At 44.6% G+C, this 25,920-nt stretch overlaps 1 protein-coding gene across 1 annotated transcript in view; it reads left to right on the top strand.

Annotated features, from left to right (window-relative positions):
* The window catches only part of Amotl1 (angiomotin like 1), a 55,953-nt gene that overhangs the window by 5,120 nt on the left and 24,913 nt on the right, over positions 1–25,920 (top strand). Inside the window, exons 2-4 of the mRNA XM_042671508.1 lie at positions 665–817; positions 4,133–5,063; positions 21,076–21,361. Coding sequence (XP_042527442.1) covers positions 4,177–5,063; positions 21,076–21,361 — 1,173 coding nt within the window. The 5' untranslated portion in view covers positions 665–817; positions 4,133–4,176. The remainder of the gene's footprint in view (positions 1–664; positions 818–4,132; positions 5,064–21,075; positions 21,362–25,920) is intronic.

Raw genomic sequence — 25,920 nt, 5'->3', positions numbered from 1 at the left:
TGGCATGTGTGCTATCAGTACTTCTGGCGTGGCATTTCTTGGACAGAGCACCATGTCACATTTAATTGGAACAGGAAGCGCACTCTGATTTCTGTGTTGAGGAGGTTAACTGGAGTTGAAAGGCCTTCACTTGTCTGAAGCCCAGAACCCAAGCTCCATCCATGCTGCCACTGAGACTTTAGAAACCTTCAAGTGAGGGAAAATACACTCTGTCCTGGGCTGAGATGTTCTCTTACTGGCACAGAGCCTTGCAAAGTGACCCAAACGGCTTTTCTGTACCCTTCATGTATTTTGGGACACAGCTACTGTTCCCATTTTAGTTTTCCTTTTCTTATCTTCTCACTTCCTCCTCCCCCCTGCCCCCCAACTTGACCATCGGAACCTGTGGCCCTAATTCCACTGAGGACTTTTACTAGTGTTGTTCTTGGAACTGGGAAGTGTGAAAAAGCATATGTGTCTTCACTTAGTGACTCTTGAAAACTTCTGTTGAATGAACTCATGGGTTGTTTGGTGGTTGGACTTGGAAGCATTCTGAATAGTAACTTTGGAATTTCATGAATCTGGAAAACAGAGCTTCTGCTACCAGTGGAAGTGTGGGAGAATGACTCGTGTGCTTGTGAATCACACTTCATCAGCACTAACATGAACTTTCCTTTCCTTTTAGCAGCTTTGCCTCCTGTCTGTTACAGCCCTAGCAGTCCTGGGCAGACCCAACAGGACTCACACCACTTTTATCCAGACTTCCACCTCTATTTTGGGAGACGTAAAGCATCTTCTTTGACAGTAGAGGCAAAGACTAGCATCAGGGAGAAAGTTGGTAAGTCCTACTACTGTCATTGGTATTGGGACCAGAAAGGCCCTCTTTCTCATTTTTAGCCCTTATCTTTGTCTGCATTTTCCATAGCTTTCAATTACGTGAGGTCCACTGAAGTCTGAAAATGTTACATGAAAAATATTAAATGAAAAATACTAGAAATCACCAATTTATATATTTCAGATAGCCTTATTGCATATGTTTTATTTTACTAGTAGTTTAAAATTTCTTTGTGTACATAATCTATAAATTACACTTCATCCTATGTGTATACAGGAAAACAAAGTATCTGTAGGGTTTGGTGCTCTCTTAGTTTCAGACGCCCACGTGAGGTCTTGGAGTGTATCTTCCAAGATCAGCAGGGACGACTGCAGTGCATATCTCACCTTACTTCCTACCCTCCTGTTACAAATAAACATGTGAGAGTATTGGTTTCGTTTTGGCAAGTGCTTTATTTATAATCATGTCCTATGATGTAAGAACTTCAGAGTTATATCACTTAGTCTCTTTTTCCTACTGTTTCTTAGAATCTTACACACTTTTTTTTCTTTTTTTCTCTTGTTTTTGCAAGTAATAAATTCAGAAGATATAATTAAAAACTAGTATAGAAGGAACCATCTCCTTTGTAATAACTGCCTATCTATGAAGGCTTTTGAGACTGGTAAAACAATAAGAGAATTAAAAAAATTGGGTAGGAACTTACGGTTCTTGACAAATGTACTTAGAACTTATCTTTCTCCATTGAAAAAGTAGTTCAATAGCTTTAATTTTTAATTTTTTTTTTTTTGGGTCCGGTCGTGGGGCCTGAACCCTGGGCCTGGGTGCTGTCCCTCAGCTCTTCAGCTCAAGGCTAGCGCTCTACCACTTGAGCCACAGCGCCACCTCCGGCTTTTTTCTTTTTGCTTATATGGTGCTGAGGAATCGAACCCAGGGCCTCAGGCATGCAAGGCAAGCGCTCTACCACTGAGCCATCTTCCCAGCCCCTAATTTTTAATTTTTTTTATCCATATTATTTTCTATGAGAATTGCATTTTTATCTTAGCTTATTTATTCTTTTTTTTTTTTTTGTCTTTTTTTTTTTTTTTTATTGTAAAGCTACTATACAGAGGGTTACAGTTACATGAGTGAGGTTATGAGTACACTTCCTCTTGAACATTGTTACCCCCTCCATTGTTTTCCCCCTACCATCCCCTCCCTCCCTCCCTTCCCCGAGGTTCTTTTTTTTTTTTTTTTTTTTGATTGTGATTAAATGATTACATAATTTCAAAGTCACAAGTTCATTCTAACTTCCCTGGAGCAAATTGTCTACCACAGTCTGTAATATAAGCTTATTTATTCTTATTTGAATTTTAGTAAGAGTTTCCATTCATTCAGATCTGTTACCCAAGGGTATATGCTCTTTCCTCTTTAGTCTCATACTTCCAACATCTACCAGCATATAAAAGATGGAAGACATTTTTGCCAAGTGAATGAGTGGACCATTCTAACCTACCTTGATCTCTTTTCCTAGGATACTCGTTGTTTATTACAATTATCTGGCAAATTCATCTTATGTGAACTTTTGACAATCTTTTTTTTTTTTTTTGTTGGTTGTGGGGCTTGAAATCTGGGCTTAGGCGCTGTCCCTCAGCTCTTCAGCTCAAGGCGAGCGCTCTACCACTTGACCTACAGTGCCACTTCCAGTTTTCTGGTGGTTAATTGGAGATAAGAGTCTCATGGACTTTCCTGCCCTGGCTGGCTTTGAACCATATGCCTCAGATCTCAGCCTCCTGAGTAGCTAGGATTACAGGTGTGAGCCACTGGCTCCTGCCTTGACAATCTATTTTTATTGTTGGACTTTTGCGTTTACATTCAATCATAGCTTGCATTCTTGAATGCTAAGGGATAAGTTTGACGACATTCTTGTGAGGCAGATATTTAATCTCCCTATTTTTCAAAGGAGAGATGCAGAAAAGCCAAATAAGTTGCCTGAGATCATAGCAGTAAGTTTTGTTGTTTTTCTTTTGTTTTGTTTGTTTTTGTTTTTTGCCAGGAGTCAGGGCAAATCTAATGATCAAAGCTCAGTTTTAGTGTCCAGTCTATAAAATTGGGGCCTTGTGCTTCATACATAGATGTACTATTGTGGAGTCATTCCTCCAGCCCTATAGAATTCCTTAATTTCTTCCGCAGTCATCTCCTAAATATCCCTGTGTGTAGGTCAGTGTTCTAGAAAATGGGGACACAACCCATGGTCCTAGCAGACAGGATAGAGATGGGGTTTGGAGAAGAGGTCAGAGGCATAGGTTTAGCGGGCTGCCCAGGACCCCGCAGCAGCTGGCACATGCACTGGAGTCAGAGGCTGAGTGTCTGTTCACTGGGTTCATCATAGGGTTATTTGTGGGATGCGTAAAACAACATACAGAGAGAACTTTGTGCGATACATAGCACATCATTTGTAATTTTGAAATAGTTCTTTGAGGGGATACAGAATTTAAGAGGGAGGTAAAGTGAAGGGAATTAGGTCGTGAGTACAGCGGCATGAGGAGAAGCAGCTCAGATGCTGCATTGGGAGAAGGTTGCACGAGGAGCGTGAGCAGCCATGCCAGGTGTTCAGGAGGTCAGGTGTGTAATGAGAGCCAGACGCTGTTCTTGGGTTTTGTTACTAATCAGAGCATTTGAGATATTGGTTGTATAGGTTGCTTAGTGAAGACAAGGAAAGGGAGATGAAGGGTAACAATGAAAAGTCTATGGTAGAGCCAACAGAAGGGTGTGTGTGTGTGTGTGTGTGTGTGTGTGTGTGTGTGTGTGTGTGTGTGTGTGTGTGTGTGTGTGTGTGTGTGTGTGTGTGTGTGTGTGTGTGTTGGTTTGGGCTTTAAAAATTGTTATTTTTTAAGATGGGAAAGAGTTGGATATGTTTTCCTGGTGAAGAGGAGCCAACAGAAGGGTGTGTGTGTGTGTGTGTGTGTGTGTGTGTGTGTGTGTTGGTTTGGGCTTTAAAAATTGTTATTTTTTAAGATGGGAAAGAGTTGGATATGTTTTCCTGGTGAAGAGGAGAGACCGGTGGAGAAGTTAAAGGAAAGAGGGAGGGTTTGAAGGATGCAAAAGTTCAGGAGTGAGTACAAAGAGAGGGAATCAAAAGTCAGGAGGTGGGGGGAGAAGAGGACGTGCTGGGAGGTAGAGAAATAGGTCCGTGAGATATCAGAGGGGAGATGAAACTGATGGTATAGTTGACATTTTGTCTTTAAATGCTACTGTAATTAAAATGTTAATTGTTCACGACACAGAAACATGTTTCCTGGGGAATGGCCTGATGTGTCTTTTCCTGTGTTTATCCTTTAGTTGAAGATCCTCTTTGAAACTTCCTGAGGATCTCAGAGGTGGAAATGAGAGGTTCGGAGGATGTGGCTGCTGGAACGGTGTTACAGCGGCTGATCCAGGAACAACTGCGCTATGGCACCCCTACCGAGAACATGAATTTGCTGGCCATTCAGCACCAAGCCACAGGGAGTGCAGGACCTCCTCACGCAGCAAGCAGCTTTTCTTCCACGGAAACCCTCATTCAAGAAGAGCCACAAATGGTCTACCCGTCAGCGCGCCAGGAGCCTCAGGGTCAAGAACGCCAGGTGGACAGTGCGGCGATGGAGAGGCAGGTCCGGCCCACACAGCCTCAGCAGAACAATGAGGAGCTGCCCACGTACGAGGAGGCCAAAGCCCAGTCCCAGTTTTTCAGAGGGCAGCAGCAGACACAGCAGCAGCAGACTCAGCAGCAGCAGCAGCAGCAGACGCCCGTGGGCCACGGCTACTACATGGCGGGGGGCACCAGCCAGAAGTCGCGCACGGAGGGAAGGCCCACAGTGAACCGCGCCCACGGCGGACACGCACATAAGGATGACGCCTTGAAGGAGCTGAAGCAGGGCCACGTCCGCTCGCTCAGCGAGAGGATCATGCAGCTCTCACTGGAGAGGAATGGTGCCAAGCAGCACCTCCCTGGCTCGGGGAGCGGAAAGGGGTTCAAAGCCGGAGGGGGACCGAACCCAGCCCCGCCTGCTAGTAAAGCCCTGGACCCGCGCGGCCCTCCACCTGATTACCCCTTCAAGACCAAGCAGATGGTGTCTCCCGTCAGCAAGAACCAGGATCACGGACTTTTCTACAACGACCAGCACCCTGGGGTGCTCCACGAGATGGTGACACCGTACCCTGCCCCTCAGCCTGTGAGAACAGAAGTGGCTGTCCTGAGGTACCAGCCGCCTCCGGAGTACGGTGTCACCAGGTGATTGGGAAGCCTAGGGGCTCAAGGCAGCAATTCCGTTTTCAGTACTTGCTACTTTGAAGGATGATCGTTTTCACTTTTTTTTTAAAACTCGTGCATAGTATTTAATAAGATGCTTTGGGGCTGAAATCTGTAGTCTGAAACAGTACAAGCAGCTATGATTTCCTTCACACCCAGTGGAGGCTGACGAGAGGAAGGGTGCTAGAGAGCAGCCTTCCCCAGGAGCCTTTGGAGCTCGGCCTAGAGGTCTGAAGAAGAGCAGCTTCCTGGCTGGCCTTGTAGACTGCCCAGGTTCCTAGAGGGCTTCATAGTCCCTTTGTTGTAGGTTTAAAGGAAGATAGTCTGAATGCTAGAATGGAAGTACTAAAGAGACTGTGGAACAGTCATTCAGCAGATGGAAAACCAAAGCCTGGAGAGATTAATAAATGTCACAGCACCAGCTCTCAGGCCACAAGAGACTAGATGCAAGTACCCTGATGAAGGGCATCTTTTCACTCTCCTGGCTTAATTCCTCTTGTCTTCTAGAGTTCTGGCTGATTAATAGAATCAGCAACACTTACGAGGATGTCTTCTTTGCACCCCTGTGCCCCATTCTGAGAGAAAGACAGGGTCTCTGCCCCCAGCGTCTTGTTCCATTATTTCTAGGGAAACAAGTATCTGAAGAGATCACCGGGGTCCAGTGTAGTTAGGAGAGAAGTGTGCAGAAAGGGCTAAGGGAACCACAGGTAGTATTGTTCATAACTACAGGAACTGGAGATAGGCCATGAAGATTTGCCGTACGGTAACACAGACTAGGTGTGATAGAATGACAGATGATGTGTTTGAACAGGAACTCAGCACTAGTGGGTGCTGGTCATACTAAGGAATTTAGAATTTATCCACAAACAGTTAGGGACTATGCATTGATGCTTAAGGGCTGAACATTGCTGTGTAGGATGTATTAGAGGAAAGACTGAGGAACCATGAGGCCAGGAAAGATGGACAAGGGTATATGAAGCTTGAGGCAGTAGGAATAAAGAAATACTATGTGTTAAGAGAGTCAGGGAAGCTGGGCACTGGTGTCTCGCTCCTGTGATCCTAGCTGCTCCGGAGGCTGAGGTCCGAGGATTGCAGTTTGAAGCCAGGAAATTCCCTGTGAGATTCTTGTCTCCAGTTAACCACCAGAAAACTGAAGTGGAGTTGTGGCTCCAAGTGGTAGAGTGCTAGCCTTGAGCGAAAGTGCTCAGAGAATGCCCAGGCCCTCAGTTCAAGCCCCATGAACGACCTCCCCGCCCCCTAAAAAAGTTAGGGAAATAGAACGATAGGGTTCTATGATTGATTCCATATAGACTAGATGAAAACAGACAGTAGTTGGGAATGTGGCAGTTGGGAAAGTGCTTGGATGTGGCTGGGTTTATGCAGCATAGAGCATGAGAAGAGAGAACTCATGGCTCCTACGGTTACTGGACATTCACTCTAGGGTTGCCCCTGAGTACTCAGCTATGGGTGCTGGACATGCCCTGGGGCATACCTTCCCCCTCAAGCACACCAGGGTGCCTGTCTGGGGGAGGAGCCAGTAGGGGCCAGCAGAGTGTGCTGCCCAGTCTGCCACTTGCTCCCCAGCTCCAATGCGAGTGCCTGCTCTGAAGCAGCTAGCTCTAAGACCTCTGACGGACGGTGGAACACATTTTGCCAAGTGGGCCTGATATAACTGCCGGGGAACGCCAGACGGGGCCTGGGAGCTCTTCTTGTCCTTCTGTGGTTCCTATTTCAAAGGAGAGATTCAAACTCAAAAGCTGTCAAATCCCTGATGATGTTTCATCATAGTGATTTACCTCACTTGTGTAAAATAATACCTGGTGTTACTTCAACATCAATCAGAACTTGGGATATTTCACTTTTTCCCTGAACATTTAAGTCAGCCGCTAGAGAGCTCAATAAAGGGTGAAAATCTCCCCAAATGAAGTTGCCCAACTCCATAACACTTTTAATATTTGTTAAGTGGCAGTGCAGGAAGAGGATTATTCTGCTTGTTGTCATTTGGCAGTAGGTGTAATAGGAGCTGACGAAATGCTGAGTTGGGGAAACACTTCCTAGATGCTGACCCAGGTTTTGTAGAAAGTGTCATTTGTCTTGAAGTTATGATGTTAGAAGGAAAAATGTATGAGAAATTTGAGTGCATCGCTAAGCTAGACAGCTGGTTTGACGTGACACATGGCAGTGTCTGAGAGATCGTAGCCGGCTGGCCATTGAGTCTGGCTCCAGCGCTATGAGGCCACTCTGTGAGCCTGCCTGTGGCCAGCCAGCCTGGCCCCAGCGGTGCAGCCCTTAGCTGGCTGATCAGACAAAGCTGCCCACACTCTTCTTGTTCTGATGCTACCTGATGGCAAAGGGTTGGACCTGAAACTCAACATCGTGTGTATTCAACTTAATTTTGGCCCAGGAGACAAGCAGAGTCCTTCTGAATTTTCCTGGCATGTTCTTCTGTCTGTTAGGCTGTCTATTGTCTATACAAATGCCATATCACAGACCCTTAAGACCACAGGAGAGGCCTCTGGTGGAGGTCATCTAGTTCCATCCCCCTGCTCCATGCTGCAAACTTGAGCACAGGATGTAACAAATACGAGTGGTTTGGCTCAATTCACGATGTTTGAGACTTCTTTTTTTTTTTTTTAAATTTTATTTTATTGTAAAGCTACTATACAGAGGGTTACAGTTACATGAGTGAGGTAATGAGTACACTTCCTCTTGAACATTGTTACCCCCCTCCATTGTTTTCCCCCTACCATCCCCTCCCTCCCTCCCTTCCCCGAGGTTCTTTTTTTTTTGATTGTGATTAAATGATTACATAATTTCAAAGTCACAAGTTCATTCTAACTTCCCTGGAGCAAATTGTCTACCACAGTCTGTAATATATAACAGTGTTCACATGTTATATACCATGTTTGTGATCAGCAGCATGGGGATATTTAGTAGTGGTTCAACCAGATGAGCGGGAGTTCTTTGTTTCTTAAGTCCTGTTAGTTTTGTCGTATCACCTAACCTTTTGGATTTAGCATCCACTTATCAGGGAGACCATGTACGTTTGTCTCTTCGTTCTTGGCTTACCTCGCTCAACATGATTCCTTCTAGCTCCATCCATTTCCCTGCAAATGCCATTATTTTGTCATTTCTAATGGCTGCATAATATTCCATTGTGTATAGATACCACAATTTTTGGATCCATTCATCTGTGGTGGGGCACCTAGGTTGTTTCCATATCCTAGCTATTGCGAACAGTGCTGCAATAAACATGGAGGTGCACCTGTCCTTGTATATTGGTTCCTGTTGTTCAGGGTAGATGCCTAGAAGTGGTATGACTGGGTCGTAAGGGAGGTCAATCTTTAGCTTTCTAAGGACCCTCCAGACTGCTTTCCAAAGTGGTTGTATAAGTGTACATTCCCACCAGCAGTGTAATAGGGTTCCTCTTTCTCCACATCCCCTCCAGCATTTGTCGTTGGCTGATTTGTGGATGTGGGACATTCTGACTGGGGTAAGGTGGTATCTCAGGGTTGTCTTTATTTGCATTTCCTTCACCACCAGGGATGATGAACATTTCCTCATGTGTTTCTTTGCCATTTTTATTTCTTCATTTGAGAAGTCCCTCTTTAGTTCCCTTGCCCATTTAGTAATTGGTTTGTTAGGTTTGGGAGGGATTAGTTTCTTGAGTTCCCTGTATATACAGGATGTTAACCCCTTGTCTGATATATTGCTGGTAAATATTTTTTCCCAATTAGTTGGTTGTCTTTCTAGCTTAGTTGCGATAGATTTAGCTGTGCAGAAGCTTTTTATTTTAATGTAGTCCCATTTGTTGAGTCTCTCTCCAACTTGTTGTGACCCTGGGACTCTGTTCAGGAAGTTCCTTCCTGTGCCTATTAGTTCAAGTGTCTCTCCTACTCTGTCCTGCAGTAGTTTCAAAGATTCAGGTTTAATGTTAAGGTCTTTAATCCATTTTGAGTTGATGTTGGTGCATGGTGATAGGCTGGGGTCCACTTTTAGTTTTCTGCATGTGGCTGCCCAGTTTTCCCAGCACCAGTGGTTGAAGAGGCTGTGTTTCTTCCATTGTATGTCTTTGGCTCTTTTGTCGAATATCAGCTGGCTGTAGGCCTGTGGATTTATATCTGGATCTTCTATTCTGTTCCATTGGTCTTCGGGTCTGTTTTTGTGCCAGTACCATGCTGTCTTTGTTATTATAGCTCTGTAGTAGAGTTTGAAGTTCGGCATGGATAGCCCTCCCATATTGTCTTTATCCCCTAGAATTGTTTTGGCTATTCTAGGTCTTTTGTTGTTCCATATAAATTTTTGGACTGTTTTCTGTATTTCAGTGATGTACGTCATTGGGATTTTAATAGGAATTGCATTGAATTTGTATATTAGTTTTGGAAGTATCACCATCTTTACTATCCAGGAGCATGGGAGGTCTTTCCATTTCCTAGTGTCTTCTGCAATTTCTTTCTTTAACTTTTTATAGTTCTCATTAAATAGTTCTTTTACATCTTTGGTTAGGTTAATTCCTAAATATTTTATTTTTTGGGAGGTTATTGTGAATGGGGTTTGTCCCTTTATTTCCCTCTCTTCCTGTACGTTATCAGTGTATAGGAAGGCAACTGATTTTTGTGGGTTTATTTTGTATCCTGCTATTTTGCCGAAGTGACTTATGATTTCTAAAAGTTTGGGGATGGAGTTTTTGGGATCGTGGAGGTATAGTATCATGTCATCTGCAAAAAGGAATAGTTTAACTTCTTCTTTCCCTATGCGGATCCCTTTAATGTCTTTTTCTTGCCTTATTGCCCTGGCTAAGGGTTCTAGGACTATGTTGAAGAGGAGTGGAGACAGTGGACATCCTTGCCTTGTTCCTGTTTTTAGGAGGATTGGTTGTAGCTTTTCCCCATTAAGTATAATATTGGCTATTGGTCTGTCATAAATGGCTTTTATTGTTTTTAGAAATGTTCCTTCTATTCCTATTTTCTCCAGAGCTTTTAGCATGAATGAATGTTGAATTTTATCAAAGGCCTTTTCTGCATCTGTGGCGATAATCATGTGATTCTTGACCTTGGCTCTGTTGATATGCTGGATTACATTCATTGACTTACGTATGTTAAACCATCCCTGTGTCTCTGGGATGAAGCCTACCTGATCATAGTGTATTATTTTTTTTATGTGTTTCTGGATTCTGTTAGCTAGAATCTTGTTAAGGATCTTTGCATCTGTGTTCATCAAGGAGATTGGCCTGTAATTCTCCTTTTTGGTTGGGTCTTTGCCTGGTTTGGGGATGAGTGTGATATTGGCTTCGTAGAATGAGTTTGGGATAGCTCCCTCCTTCTCTGTTTCTCTGAAGAGCTTGAGGAGTATGGGTATTAGTTCTTCTTTAAAGGTCTTATAGAATTCTGCTGTGAATCCATCTGGTCCTGGGCTTTTTTTTGTTGGAAGACTTTTGATAGCTTCCTGTATCTCATTATAGGATATTGGCTTATTTAATTGGTTAACTTCTTCTTTGCTCAGTTTGGGTAACTTGTATTTCTCTAAAAATGCATCCATTTCCGCCAGATTTTCTTCCTTTAGAGAGTATAGCTTTTGAAAGTAGTCTGTTAGAATTGTTTGGATATCTTGGGTGCGTGTTGTGATGTTTCCCGTGGCATCCCTAATCCTATTAATATGGGTTTCCTCTCTTCTTTTTTTAATTAATCTTGCCAACGGGCCATCAATTTTGTTTATTTTTTCAAAGAACCAGCTTTTTGTTTGGTTTATTTTGGTTATGGTTTTCTGATTTTCTAATTGGTTAATCTCTGCTCTCAATTTGGTTATCTGGCTTCGTCTAGTAGCTTTAGGTCCCATTTTTTCTTGTTTTTCTAGCTGTTTTAGTTGCAACATGAGATTATTTACTTGGTCTGTCTCCATTCTCTTGATGTGGGCACTGAGGGCAATAAATTTGCCCCTCAGGACTGCTTTTGCCGTGTCCCACAAGTTTCTTTGTGAGGTGTTTTCATTTTCATTGTGTTGTAGGAAATGCTTTATTTCTTCTCTGATCTCTTCTGTTACCCAGGCCTTGTTAAGGAGTGTGCTGTTCAATTTCCATGTATTAGAGAAATTTCTGCGGTATGCTTTGTTATTGAAAGCTAGCTTGATTCCACTGTGGTCAGATAGGATACAGGGGATTATGTCGATCCCTTTGTATTTGCTTAAGTTCCTTGCATGAACTATGATATGGTCTATTTTGGAGAAAGTTCCATGAGCTGCTGAGAAGAATGTGTACTGTGTTGTTTTAGGGTGAAATACTCGGTAGATGTCAGTTAATTCCGCTTGAAGTATGGCCTCACTTAATTCGGTAGCTTCTTTGCCAATCTTCTGGTTGGTAGACCTGTCCTTTGGTGAGAGTGGCGTGTTAAAGTCTCCTAGCATTATCGTATTGGGATCTATTTTATTCTGTAAGTTTGAGAGCATTTGTTTAACATATCTGGGTGCACCGATATTTGGGGCATATAAGTTGATGATGGTTATATCCTCCTCTTGGATTGTTCCTTTTATTAATATGTAGTGTCCGTCCTTGTCTTTCTGTACTGATTTTAATGAAAAGTTTATTTTGTCAGATATCAGGATAGCTACACCTGCTTTCTTATTGGGGGAATTTGATTGGTAGATCCTTTTCCACCCCTTCACTCTGAGTTTGTTTGTATGTTTGGCTGAGAGGTGGGTCTCCTGAAGGCAACAGATGGATGGGTCTTGTTTTCTGATCCAGTCCTCAGTTCGTTTTCTTTTAATTGGCGAATTCAGCCCATTTATATTAAGAGAAAGTATAGAGAGATGCATTGTTGTCCCTGCCATTCCGTTTTCCTAAGTTTTTCTTCTTTCCTTTCCTCCTGTGCTTGCTCAGTTAGACTTTGAGTAATGCCTGTTTGGGGCAGGTCCCAGTTCCTGGTTGCTTTCTTCAGGTTGTGTCCCCCCTCTTAGAATTCTTTGTAATGCCGGCTTAATGTTTATGTATTCATTTAGTTTTTCTTTGCTATTAAAAGTTTTCAGTTCTCCATCGAATGTGAATGCTAGCTTTGCCGGGTATATCAGTCTGGGTTGGCAGTTATTGGCTCTCAGGGCTCGTATGGTGCTTTCCCAGGCTTTTCTTGCATTCATTGTTTGTGTGGAGAGATCTGCAGTGATTCTAATTTTTTTCCCGTTGTAGTATAGCTCCTTCTTCATTTTTGCTGCATGCAGGATTGTTTCCTTATTATTCAGATCCATCATTTTTACTATAATGTGTCTAGAAGTGTTTCTCCTGGGATCTTGCTTGTTGGGTGTTCGATAAGCTTTTGTGATGTAGTTAAGATGGTCGTTTTTGAGGTGGGGAAAATTTTCGTTGACTATCTTGTTAAATAGGTGTTGCATTCCCTTGCTCTGGAATTCCTCACCTTCGTCCACTCCGATTATGCGAAGGTTAAATTTTTTAGCATTATCTGCTTGCTCTTGAATTTCCCTTTGGTTTAATTTGAGTGATTTTTCCATATCTGTCACTTTTTGGTCCAGTTGGTGTATTCTGTCTTCTGTATCTGACACTCTACCTTCCATTTCATTCACTCTGTTGACCGTGGCTTCTATTGTGGTTTGCATGGTGGAAATGGATCCCTTTATGGATTCAATGTTGGTTCTCAGAGTACTGATCTCACCTCTCAATGAGGTGAGATCATTATGCATTACCTCTAATTTGGCGTTTATCTCACTTCTTACTGAGGTTTGTGCAGCTTCTATTTTTGCATCCAACTTTTGTTTGATATCCTGTATATCTTTTGATAGTTCATCCTTGTGCTCTTTCAATTTCTGATCCATTTCTCGCTTTATTTCTTGAGTCATTGCCTCCAGCAACCCTTGGATGTAGCTTTTGTCTTCCATTCCTGCTTTGCTCCCACTGGGGCTCTCCCCTGCGTGGCTGCTGGCTTTTGAGGTGAGCTTGCTGTCCTGGGTAGTGGTAAACCTTGTGATTTTTCTCTGTGATTTTCACATGGGGGTTCAGTAGACTGCTCTTCAATCTTGTTTTGGTGTGTCTGTCTTTGTTTGGTTGCTGATTCTGTATTGGTAGAGAGAGTCTGTGCCTGATCTGGATTTTGTTGGGAGCCTATTTCCAGCTGCTATTCTGACTTACTTAGGATTCTCAGCTCTCTGCTGTAGATTGCTGGCAATTCCCGCCTTTGGAAGGGTTGAGCAGCCTAGACTGCTTGTGTTTGCTCCTGCGGGTGCTCTTGGGACGATCAGATGCTCTGGATGCACTCTCCCAAATACTGGAGTCTGCTATGGGCTCCTGATTTGTTTTTGTTTGTTTGTTTTGGGCTGGTTGTGGGCTTGAACTCTAGGTTTGGGTGCTGTCCCTCAGCTCTTCAGCTCAAGGCTGGCACCCTACCATTTGAGCCACAGCCCCACTTCTGACCCTTTTTGCTTTGTTCAGGCGCCGGTCCCCGGGCCTGGTTCCGGCCCCAGGCTGGAGCGCGCTCGTTAGGCCTGTGCTAATGTGTATACCACCTAGGTTATGCAGCCTGGAGGACACAGTTCAAATTTCTTCTACTGTTGGTAGTCTTGACCCAGGGGCGCTGTTCCTGGCTTGGGCATTTAAGCTCCCTTCCAGGGGCACTCTTGCTCTGGCCTGGCCAGCAGAGTGTGCTCCACCGGCTGGTGGAGCTCTCGAACAGTTCCCAGTTTTAGTGGGTCCTGTGGTCCAGGTGTTGGGGTAGGGAGTCTAGGTCAGGGTCTGGGGATTCCCTCCAGCTCTGGTCTCCCTTGATGGATTCACTGTCCCCTGTGGGGTACTCACCCTGTAGGTCGTCAGTTGTTGTTGCAATCCGAGTTCAGTTGGGGTGGTTGCGGGCTGGGTTGGGTGGCCCCCGCCGGGTCGTTGTGATCGCGATTGGGCGGGTGGTCTGCGGACAGGTCCCTTTGTCGCGCTGCTGGTGCCGGGCGGCTTTGGCGGTATGGAGCCTCTCCGCTCCGGTGGAGAGTGAGGGGTGGGGGTGGGATCCTCGTGGAGACTCCCGGTTGGTAGGTTTCTCTGTTCCTGGCGATCCGCTGTTCTGCAATCCGGTACCTGGTGATCTGCAAGCAGCCCCCTGTGTCTCTGTCGAGACTTCTTTTTGCCTCAGAAAGATCTGAAGAGACAAGAGAGAGAACTTAGGAGAAAAGTAAGAATTTGGATTTCTTGTTTTCATTTTTGACACTGTTGTTTACAAGTCCTTCTCTCTGCTCTGATGCACTGAAGAAGGCTTGTCTGGTAGATGATGCGCTAGTTTTCCAGAAGCAGAAAGAAGAGTGATGCCGGGGCTGGGGGTTTAGCCCAGCGGAAGGGTGCCCGCCAGCGCGCGCAAGGCCCTGGGTTTGGTCCCCAGCCCTGGAAAAAGAAGAATGATGCCTGTTTACTAATATTTTGTTCATCTCTGAATGTGTTATTTTGATTTTAAGTGCATAGCTATTTAATAAAAGCACTAGGGTAGAAGTATTCAGCCCGGCTCTTCTGTCCTAGGCTAACTAAAATGTCTTACACTATGTTGAGGATTTCCTTACACAGATTCTCACTTCTTGTCACAGGCCTACTACCAGCACCCTTTTTCTTGTCTTCAGTGCAAGGGATTTGCAGTGTACTATGTTAATTGTGGAGGACAAGTTCTCCCTATAAAAATGCATTTTGCATTTATTCTCCAGAAAATACCCTGAGTTGTTGTTGTTGTTGTTGTTGTTTAGGGTGTAGTCAAAGGTCATCTTTTGGGAATAGAGGAAAGGACAGCACAGGGAGGGGGAGAGAGTAAGGGAGAGTGGGAAATCAGAGATAATGCACACCCTTAAGGACTCCATACTAACCCAGCAATGTAGCAGGAGTGCTGTTTAACAAGAACAGCCAAAAAGATAATGCTAAATGTGAGGTCTCTCTCCTGTTAGGGTACATGTTTGGCATGTATGTGCTATGTGCTGTATTATAAAAAAGAAACTTTGGCCAGGTGCCAGTGACTCACGCCCGTAATCCTAGCTACTCAGGAGACTGAGATCTGAGGGTTGCAGTTTGAAGCTAACCCTGCAGGAAGTCTGTGAGACTCCATGAAACACAAAAAGCTGAAAGTAGTGCTGTGGCTCAAGTGGTAGAGTGCTAGCCTTGAGCACAAAAGCTCAGGGACAGTGCCCAGGTTGAGCTCCAGCCCCATGACCTGGCAGCAGAAATAAGAAAAAGAAAGAAACATTGGTGGTCCCATAGTTAGAAGTGGCTGAAGGAAGGAGGAGAGTTTTGAGTGATACGTTTCCAAAATGTTAAATTACTTGCAGCTTAGGCCATAAGGAATGAGCTATTACATAGGATCAAAAGGTGGTAAATCAAATCTAGAATTGTTCAGTTAACACTAACACATTTTCCGTAGTGAAAGGAAGGCTATGAGCCCTGTTTTAATTCCACCATGAAAGCGTGTTAGAATACCAGTATCAGAACTCAGGAGTTTTGTGGTATGTAGGCTGACTTACTGGGTAAGAGAAGTAAAATGCCCTTTGTTCTGACACACAGGTCTGCAAGTGTGGGAATTTTAAGACATTAGGGTCAAGTTCAAGTTACTTTCCCAAGAAACCTGACAATTCCAGCTATAATTCATTAAGGGAACAACTTTTCTAAACAAGAGGGTTATCTGTATTTACATAGCAATCATTTTGATCTTAGTTTACCCAACCGTAGAGACTTGATTTGAACATTTATGAAACTTGGGTTTACCTGACCAAAGGGATTCAAGTGGATTAGTCCCCTGATGTGCCAGCAAATTAAGTTCTGAAAACCACAATTTCACCTCTCCCCCCTTCCCCTATTTGCCTCTATCCTCTCTCTCCTACCTTGTCTCCCTCTCCTCCCTCTTCCTCTGCCTCTGCCTGCCCTTTCAGAAGTGGGGGGTTCACCATGGTGCTCAGCTGGTCTTGAGCACTTGAGCTCAGGTGATCTCCTGCCTCAACTTACTCAATAACTTGGCCTACAGGCATGCACCACTTGTTTCTTTATCCATAATTTGTTACAGCCAGTTTTTCCTTAAGCCAGCTGACGTACTTCCACAAATAGAACATGCTCATTGTGGATAATTGAAAAATGCACGTAATTCCCATCATCTTTCCTGCTCACCTAAAGGAAGGAAAGCCGTATTGCCTTCAGTTTCATTATGCAGAGATAATTGATGTTTGAAACCAATTGTTTACTGTGTTGCTTTGAGAATCAGAACATTCTAGAAAATACGGAAAGTTGCAGAACTCCCAATAAATATGAAGTGTTTTACTGAATGAAAAGTACTTAATTTGAACCTTTTCATGGCCAAAATTTAGGGCCTTTATCATTTCATTTATTTTTTTTCAGTTTGTTTCCTTTTCTTGATTGTTATAGTTTCTTCTTCTCTGTGATGCACATGTATTACTCAGGTAATGGTTTATGTTTTAACATATAGCTATACATACTCGTTACATAAAATGTCTGAAAAATCGGAGAAACCTGTCGTCCCTTGCATGGAGGCCATGCCTTTAGTCTGGGGCTTTTGTTTTATTTTGATTTGTTTTCTTAAACACATTGAATTTTTACACAGGAAAAATTCTGTATCTTGGGAAACATTTTTTTTCTTTTAATTTAATTTTATTTTATTTGAGAACATACTGTACAGAGGGGTTACAATTACATGGGCAGGATAATGCATACATTTCTTACCAAGCATTGCAGCCTCCTCCTTTGTTTACCCTTCACCTCCCTTCCCAGCCTCCCCCCTCCCTCCCACCCAATCATACCCCCCCCCCCCCCCCCCCCCCGACATTGTAAAGCTGGTTTTGACATGACATTTTGTACTTCTCATTGTTGCAACAGGTCCACCTGAATCCTTAAACGACTTGTTTGTCCCCATCTCCTCCACATGTTATACTGACATCAAATATAGTGAAAGCGGGGGTTACACTGTGGGGGAGGGACATACAAAGCAACAAAGAGATAATATTATAAATGCGTTAGAAACACATGCATGAAAGAAACAAAAACATTAAAATACATATTTGAGGTTTCGTTTTCCTAACATCACATTATCTGACTTTTTCCGCTTGACTCATACCTATACTAGATATTGCAAATAAGGGAAACCATGGGACCTATGTTTCTTTGGGCCTGGCTTACTTCACTTAATATAATTTTTTCCAAGCCTTTCCATTTCCTAACAAATGGGGAAATGTCATTCTTTCTGATGGAGGCATAGAATTCCATTGTGTATATATACCACATCTTCTTGATCCATTCATCTACTGAGGGGCATCTTTTTGTCGGTCGTGGGGCTTGAACTCTGGGCCTGGGCGCTGTCCCTCAGCTCTTCAGCTCAAGGCGAGCGCTCTACCACTTGAGCTACAGCGCCACTTCCGGTTTTCTGGTGGTTTATTGGAGATAGGAGTCTCACGGTCTCTCCTGCCCGAGCTGGCTTTGAACCGCGATTCTCAGATCTCAGCCTCCTGAGTAGCTAGGATTGTAGGCGTGAGCCATCAGCGCCCGGCTCTTGGGAAATATTTTTAAACTCATTGCTTGGGGTCTCAGTAAAGTTTGTTTAACTGAATTGTTATTACTTCTAAACTGAAAAATACTTTCATTGTATTTCTTCCTTTATCAGTTTATGTGGAAAATATGTAGCCACTTTAGCTTCACTTTTGTGAGTGACTTGGTCAGATCGTGCATCTATTATTCTCTTCTTGTCGTACTTTACAAAGCTTTGTCAGCCAATCATTTTGCTAGAGATTAGGCTGGTGGCTCATGTAGAAGACGTAATGTGTGTCATGTTGAAGACAGCTTGCGTTTGCCATTCTTGCCTCTGACGTGGGGCTGGGGCTGGGGGCCAGGAGAGCTGGTCAGCACTGCTCTGGTGCTCTCCATACTCTGGATCCTCACAAGCGAAGATCTTTGGTGCAGTGCAGTGTGGTCTAGAACAGTTAGCACGTGAGCTTCATGTCTCATGAAAAGTTGTCTAGCTGCCACTTTTTTTTTAATGTGTGCTGGTCTTAGGGCTTGAACTCAGGGCCTGAGCACTGTTGTTGAGCTTCTTTGATAAATGATAGCGCCCTGCTGTGTGAGCTAGAGCTATGTTCAGCTTTTTGGCAATTAATTGGAGTTAAGCCTCATGAGCTTTCCCTGCTTGGGCTGGCTTCGAACCACCGTTCTCATATCTTAGTCTCTTGAGTAGCTGGAGGTATGAGCCCCTGGTGCCCAACTCTAGCTGCCACTTTTTAAGATGTTAAAAGATAGAGATGAAATTTAATTTTTGAAGGATATTTAGTTAAAAGCATAAAAACATTTTTAGTTAACCTGTCATATCCAAAATATTATTTAACAGATAATATAAAAGCTAATGAGATACACTTTGGGTTTTTTGTATTGAGACTCTGTTTAGCACAGGGACTAGCTATATCTCCAGTGATCAGTAGCTTTGTGTGGCTGTTGGCTGCTGTCTTGAGCAATGTAGGCCAAGAAGGGATGAGACAGAGTCAGCCCTGTTCTGACATCACCCTGAAACACCCTGCACTCTGCACTGCATTGAGTTCCGTGGTGCCAGAGGCCCCACTGATGCCCGGGGGAAGAGGCTGTGATTCCCAAGTCTGAAGAGGAAGGGACACCCAAGGGGAACTTCCTTTTTTTCCCCTTTTAGTTGGTGCCAGTCCTGGGGCTTGAACTCAGGGCATAGGCATTGCCCTTGAGCTTTTTTTTGCTTAAAGCTAGTGCTCTACCATTTGAGCCACACCTCTACTTCCCACTTTTTGGTAGTTTATTGAGATAAGAGTCTCACAGACTTTCTTGCCTGGGCTGGCTTTGAGCCATGGTCCTCAGATCTTTTCCTCCTGAGTAGCTAGGATGACAGGTGTGAACCACCAGTGCCTGACTTTTCTTTTCAGAATAACACCCAGTAGTAGTGTATGATAACAACAGAGGCTGACAAAGCTTTCTTGACCTGAAGTATGATGCTTCAAGTGGGTATGCATCATTTCATTTAATTATCACAATTCTTAGATGGGTACTATTATGGCTACCACTCAGAGGTGAAGAAGAGGGTCTGGGAAGGTGGCTTAGTAGTAGAGTGCTTACCTCACATGCATGAGGCCCTGGGTTCGAATCCTCAGTATCACATAAGCAGAAAAAAACGGAAGTGGCGCTGTGGCTCAAGTGGTAGAGCACTCGCCTTGAGCTGAAGAGCTGAGGGACAGCGCCCAGGCCTAGAGTTCAGGCCCCACGACCTACCAAAAAAAAAAAAAAGGTGAAGAAGAGGTTAAAAGCTTACTCGTGATTACTTGGCTAAAGTAGCAGAGCTAGAATTCAACCACAGCGTGAAAGATATATCCCTTATATTAAGAAGTAGTGCTGTGTAGTTAAGACACCTTGGTGGGATGATGAGTGGGTTTGAAACTCACTTGTACATTGAGTGTGAGATCTTTGGTTTATTGTGTGAACCTTCTGAGCGTTGATGTGCATACTTACAGAGAATAAGGCTAGGTGTAGACTGTAGGGCTGGCGAGGCACAAGCATGCCATGAAATGTAGGACCCGGCGGACAGCAGAGACCTCCAATGAGTGCCAGCTACATGCTGGTGGGAAATGATCTAGTTTATAGTCCGGCATAACCACGTGGGCAGGTTTCTAGCCCCTAGGCTCTATCCTAGGGTCTCTTGAAACTTAAAAAGCTTCCCTTGAATTGAAACCCTTCCAGACAGCTACTTAAAGCTAATTAAGAAAGTAAAACAAAAAAGTTCTGTTGCCATCGTTTTAGAATATGTGGATCATACATACAGTGATAGCTCCTTAAATGTTAGAAGACAGGAGCAGAGCATCAACGAATGGCTGCCTTTCCTCTGCACTCTGTGTGAGCAATGAACAGCAAGAACTTGAGTCAGAATGCCTATATTGACTTTCCCTTATACACCGTGTGTCTATTTTAATCTGTCCCTGTGTCTTGCAGATGACTTCCTGGGCCTTGTTTTTCTTGTCCGAATAGATTTACTATGATAGATACCAAGTTTACAAAGATCAGAACAGGACACTGCATTAGGAGCCGATGCCATCCATGGTGGCTGGCACGGCACCAGGGCTCAGTGTTTGTCAGAGCACATGTTCACTTTGGCAGCACTTGCACTAAAAACACAGAGAGCTCTTCAGTCTGAACAGTGTTTACTGGGCTGCTCATGAATGCCTGGGCTGGATTCTGTCTTAGGGACCATGGAATACAATAGTTATCACAATGGTGACACAAGAGCTAGCATTTGGGAGAGCTTACTACATGCCAGTCTTCATGAAAGTTCCCTAGATCTTTCATAATTAATTATATGAGTGTGTGTGTGTGTGTGTGTGTGTGTGTGTGTGTGTGCATATGAGTATATATATTACTAGAAAACAGAAGCACACGCTGTCATAGGAGCTTGCTCTGTTCAATTTATTTCCTTTTTTTAAAAAAACAAACAGCTGGGCTTCTCAGTAGACAAACCCTCCACCACTTGAGCTGTGCCTCCAGTCTCTCTTAGTTCACAGTCTAGTAGAGAAATTTACAAGTACTTTCTCAATAGATTTTGTCTCCCATTCCTTTTTTTCCATTTTCTTTTCATCCTCACTCCTCGGAGGTGTTTATCCCAGAAGTGGGCGTAGTTACTACCCTTTGTGAGCAGGGCCTTGCCTGGATCCTCGCTCCCTGCCTAGTCCCGCTACAGCCCTGTCTTACGCTGCTGTTTGCTGGTGTTCTTTGTATTGGCTTGCCTTCCTGACCCTAGGCACTAGGTGTTTCCTCTCCTAGAATGCAAGCTTCTGGGAGCAGGACCTGGTCTGCCTTGTTCACAGTGTCCCCACCAGCCCACAGGGTGCTGATTCAGAGGGAAGTAAGCACAGGGAGTGTGTGACCAAACCTGAGCGTTGGGAAGGACACTGGCCTCTTGGCGTGCATGTGTTAGTGAGTTTCCTTCCTTCTCACACTGCTCCTCCTGGGGTCTGACTGCCTGTCTTGTCTTCTGTCCCTCAGCCGCCCGTGCCAGCTTCCCTTCCCTTCAACAGTGCAGCAGCACAGCCCCATGTCCTCCCAGACCTCCGTCAGCGGGCCACTGCACTCTGTCTCCTTGCCGCTTCCGCTGCCAATGGCCCTGGCTGCTCCCCAGGCCCCACCGGCCTCTCCCAGCCAGCAGCTTGGTCCTGATGCATTTGCAATTGTGGAGCGAGCCCAGCAGATGGTGGAGATCCTAACCGAGGAGAATCGCGTGCTTCACCAGGAGCTTCAGGGTTACTATGACAATGCCGACACGCTGCACAAGGTACGTGACTCCAGGGCAAGGGGCTGGGCTTCCTGGAAGGAATGGATTCGCCTCTTCGTGAGGTAAGGGGTTGATGAGGACTGACTTGCCAGTGTTTCTCGCGGCCCCTTTTTGTGCAGGAACTGTGTAAGGCTTTAGGGAGTCAAAAATAAGTATGACCTGGTACCCAAGGCCTGCGGTGCTAAAGCTTGTGTTCCCAAAGGGGAGTGAGTTAATACTGCCTGGGAGTATGCAGCGGCTTCGGTAGGGTCAGACTCTGGGGCTAAGTAGGGCTCCCCAGGCTCGGAAGAGGAAACAGCAACGTGGGAATGAGTGGAGAGTATTTCCCTCTAAATCTAGGAATCTTGGGAACCTTGTGATGGTCATGTTTGTTTCATTGAGTGATAACTAAAACAACGTTACCTGGACACTGGAGGGTTACAGGTACAGGTTATTGAGCTAGAGGGTTTGTCGTTTAAGTGGTAGACTTACTTAAGAAGTGTGAGAACCCTAGGTTCAAAACCTAGTGCCACAAAAAGAAAGGGGAAGGGAAAGAGGAAGCGGGGAAGGGTGCCGGTTACCGTGCTCCTTCCTTTCCTTGCCCCCTGTGAGGATGGAAGACACTGAGTCCCTGAAGCTCCTGCAGGTGTCACGGAGCTATCAAATCACATGGCAGCCTTTTATCCTTAGAACTTCCTGCTAAGAGCTGGAGTAAAGAAGAGACATATCCCCCTAGCAAGAGCAATGTCACCTGGGTCTGATGTGTGCAGGATACAGAAAGGTCTGTTTTCAATAAGAGAGCCACAGGACCCTGAGTTGCATTTCTAAGGGATGAGGATGTGTGGTGGTAGTGCTGGGTCTTAAGTGTCTGATCCTGTCCTGGAAATAGGGGCTTTTGTAAGGAGAGACAGTAGGAATGTCGCTCTCCATGGTTCCTTTGGCCTCATGTGAGAGGGTCCTGTCTGACCGTTCCGTGTGCATACTCACAGTGCTCTCACAGGTAAAGGCTCTCTTCATGAGGGTTGGGCACGCTCCGTTCTCAGTGGTCCAGGCTAGACTGTGGTGTTTTGGCCACATGCTCCCAGGTCTGACTCCGTCATTACTTAGTGGTACTTTCACAGGTAAGGTGGTCTTTTCACTGTCAGTAAAAAGCTGGTAGCAGTGTATTTGATGGCACAAACGTTCACAGATCTGCCAAAGCAGGTCTGGGCCAAGTTTTTACCGCAAGGCTGGAGTTCCCTGTAGTCAAGTCTGGTCTGGACTCCAGGGAGCTCTGGATGCCCTTATTGGAGGGCCAGAAACAAACAGGGCTGCCTGGAGGTTGTACCTGAGCCCTTAGAGGTTGACAAACATAGCATGTTACCTTTTGGCTCCAGCTTGTTTCTGACACCCTCCAGGACAGCTCTTCCTTTGTGTAGCCCAAGCATTAGGAAGACCCACTCAACACCTAAGGAACCAAGTATTTCTTCTCCCCTAAAGCATCTCAAGGGCAGACATTTCTGAGAGCTCTGTAGCCTCCCCTGCGGACCTTGTGGTGCGGCCTTTACATGGGTGGTACAGAGAGGTCTTGACTGTCTCATTATTATATACCTTACTACTGACCAGTAGCATGTATCTCTTCCCTGTGTTTGATGTACAATTCTCTGTGTCTCTGTTTCTGTCTGTCTCTTTGCCGCTCTCCCTATGCCAATACTTGGTCTTGAACTCAGGGCCTCACACCCTCACTTTTGGCTTCTTTTCTCCTGGTTGATGCTCTACCGCTTGAACCAGTCTAGCCAGAGCTCACCTCCAGTGTAGCATTTTTCAGGTTACTTGGTTAACTGGAGATGACTTTTCTGCATGGGCTGTCTTTGAGCCGCCGTCCTCCAGGTCTCAGCCCCTGATGGGCTAGGATTGCAGATGTGTGAACCACTGTTGCCTATCTGTACATTTGTCTTTTGAAAAATAAAATCTTCCAATGTATAATTTCTTTGCATAGAGGATGATCCTTAGACTTTGTGGCCAAAAGGGATGAAATGAGTGCTGAGAAAGAACACAAAAGTTGTTCTGCTTCTTGAATCTACAGCTGTTTCACTCCCTTGACTATTGTAGATGCGTCTGTGAGTACTGTGCTCTGTTGTCCCATCACAGTTAAGACAGTTGTCAATTTGCAGCCCTAAATCTTTGTTGTACGCATCTCTAGCAAGGAGGATATGTGACTTGGGTTATGAGGTTATGATGAAGCCAGGCTCAGAACTTAGGATTTAAATCCGGGTGGTGTCGTTTTTCCTGTTGCATAAAAGGGCAGAAGGAGGAAGTTGGGGGGAGGATAGGGATCGGCAGTGTGCCTCCAGGGAAGACAGCTGTCACTAGTTCTGCAGACTTCCCGGGCAGGAAATCAGACTGCGAGGGGAGAGTTCTAACCTTGTTTTCAAACATAGTGCATTCCAGATAAATGATACCTAGTTTATCAAATGGTGATCCTCACATCCCAGCATTGTGAGCAGCTAGGATTATAGGCATGAGCCATTGGTGCCTGGCCTAGCTTATCTTTTAGGCCACATAGTAGTTCTTTTTAAGAAAACATGAATGTTTTAATCAGCATAAAATTATATTTGGGCATTTTCCTTTCTGTAATCCATTTGAATCGTAGTGCTGCTCTTTCTAGGCTGTCCTTCCTGTTTGAATCTGCACTGCTTGTTGGGGCTGTGCCTTCTGTTACAGTATCAGTCGAGACTGGGAGCGTTCTTCCGGGTGGTGTGATTCAGGAAGGCCTCCCGTGTCCTGGGCTTGCAGGATGAGTGCCCTTCTCAGGGTTGGTGAGCCTTTTTAGTGACTTGATGGTGCTCTGCAGCCTTTGTCGGCACTCCCTGCTCATGCTCATCTGACCAGAAACAAAGACCTCCCTTTATAGATAAATAGCATACAATGATGTTTTGGAGCTCTCTTTTTTGAAAACAAAATTAAAAGGAAGGAGCATTGTGCAGTAGCACTGTGAATACAACTTAGGACATGCTATTTATGTGTTACCGTGTTACCCACAAGTCATGGTGTCTGGAAGAACAGAAAAGCTTCCTGGGAGATAGCAGATAGTGGAGAGTCAACTCTGGCAAGTTCAGCCATAGGGAAATTTAAAGAGCTACCGAAAGGAGTGTGGCTATCTGGGTCCAAGGGCCTTCTAACTCTCCACTGGCCTCCTCCCCGACTGTCTTGGCTGTATTGTCACTTCTATGATTTTCCCCTTTTGAAAGCTTTTCACTTCTTGGACCAAGGACACCACTGGAGTCTCTCTCCTCCCTCACCCATCCTTCTCTCTCTCGGCTTTCTAGTCTTGTGACAGTTTTGTCTTCATTCTTGACCTTTGTCATGTGTTCACTGGTGATGCTGCACATACTTTCCTAAATTTCAGACCTATACCTCCACCTGCTAATGGGAAGTCTTTGATATTCTGCTGATCCCAAGCATAGTATTTTTGTTGCTAAACAGGTTTTCTTTCTTCAGAAAACCTGTTCTCTTACCATCATTTATCTTGGTTACATTGTATTACCCATCTTCTACACTATTTGTCTTTGATTGCTTTCTCCCTTACCAGTTAGACCCAGTCACCAAGACCTGCTAATTTGCTCTTCAGTGTCCTTAGGTTTTGTGTTTTAATGTGTCCATCCTACTTTATGTCTTGTAATCTGTTGCTCAACTGTTTACATTATCTTTGCACCTAGACTTATTGTATTCTGTTTCATCCATTCCTGCTGTGTAAGATGCTGTAGTCCACCTCTCCAAGGCTCTTCTTTCCCCTGCTTCCTCCCAGAACTCTACCTTGCCTATAACGTGAAGTCCTTCCTTTGGTCCTGGCTCCTGCCACTTCTACCTATTCTCATCCCCGAACCATCCATGAGGCGGAGATAGATGTGGACTTATTTTCATGATGATACTTCTTGCTCATTTTCTGCCTAGAATGCCAAAACCCACTGACCTTTCTTAGAAGAGAAACAGGAAAATTTCCTATTTGCCTTTATGGCTTATTTCAAATGAAAGGAGATAGTTTTCAACGAACCCCTTTTCTTCCCCTGTTAAATTAATTATGCCATCTCTAGGTCTTATGGCATTTTGCTATCATACCCCTCAGACCTCTCTATATAGGTGCCTGTGGTTGGGTACACACCAGCTTAGCCTGTGAGCTGCTAAAGTTGAGAATTATCTTGTTTCTTTGTGTATTCTGAGGCCCAGGAGACTCTCCACACATTGTAAACAAAGAATGAACACACATTAGTGTGTGTGTTATTCAGAGAAGCACAGTGAGCAGCTTTCTGACCTAGGGAGTTGCATTCAGAAAATAGGTTTCCATGACACTACTCTCCTCTAGAAGGACCAAAATTGTGGTGCTGGCCTCCCGGAGCCCAGTGAGATGCATTAGCAATTTCATTTTGTCAGCTCTGCTTCAGATTCCCTCTCCCACAGTAGCACAGCAAGTGTCCACATTTACAGACCTCTCACCTTTCCTCCTGCATTCGAGCACAATTGAAGTATCTTCAAAAACATGATTGTCTTAGACTCTCGTTACAGCAGTTACGGCTACTTGTCAATTTATATGTGCTGTAAGC

The sequence above is a fragment of the Dipodomys spectabilis genome, unplaced genomic scaffold (genome assembly GCF_019054845.1).
Source record: "Dipodomys spectabilis isolate Male_0828 unplaced genomic scaffold, ASM1905484v1 ptg000635l, whole genome shotgun sequence".
NCBI classification, from domain to species: Eukaryota; Metazoa; Chordata; class Mammalia; order Rodentia; family Heteromyidae; genus Dipodomys; species Dipodomys spectabilis.
The sequence above is the reverse complement of the archived record's forward strand: the minus strand, read 5'-3'. Positions and strand labels throughout refer to the sequence as shown.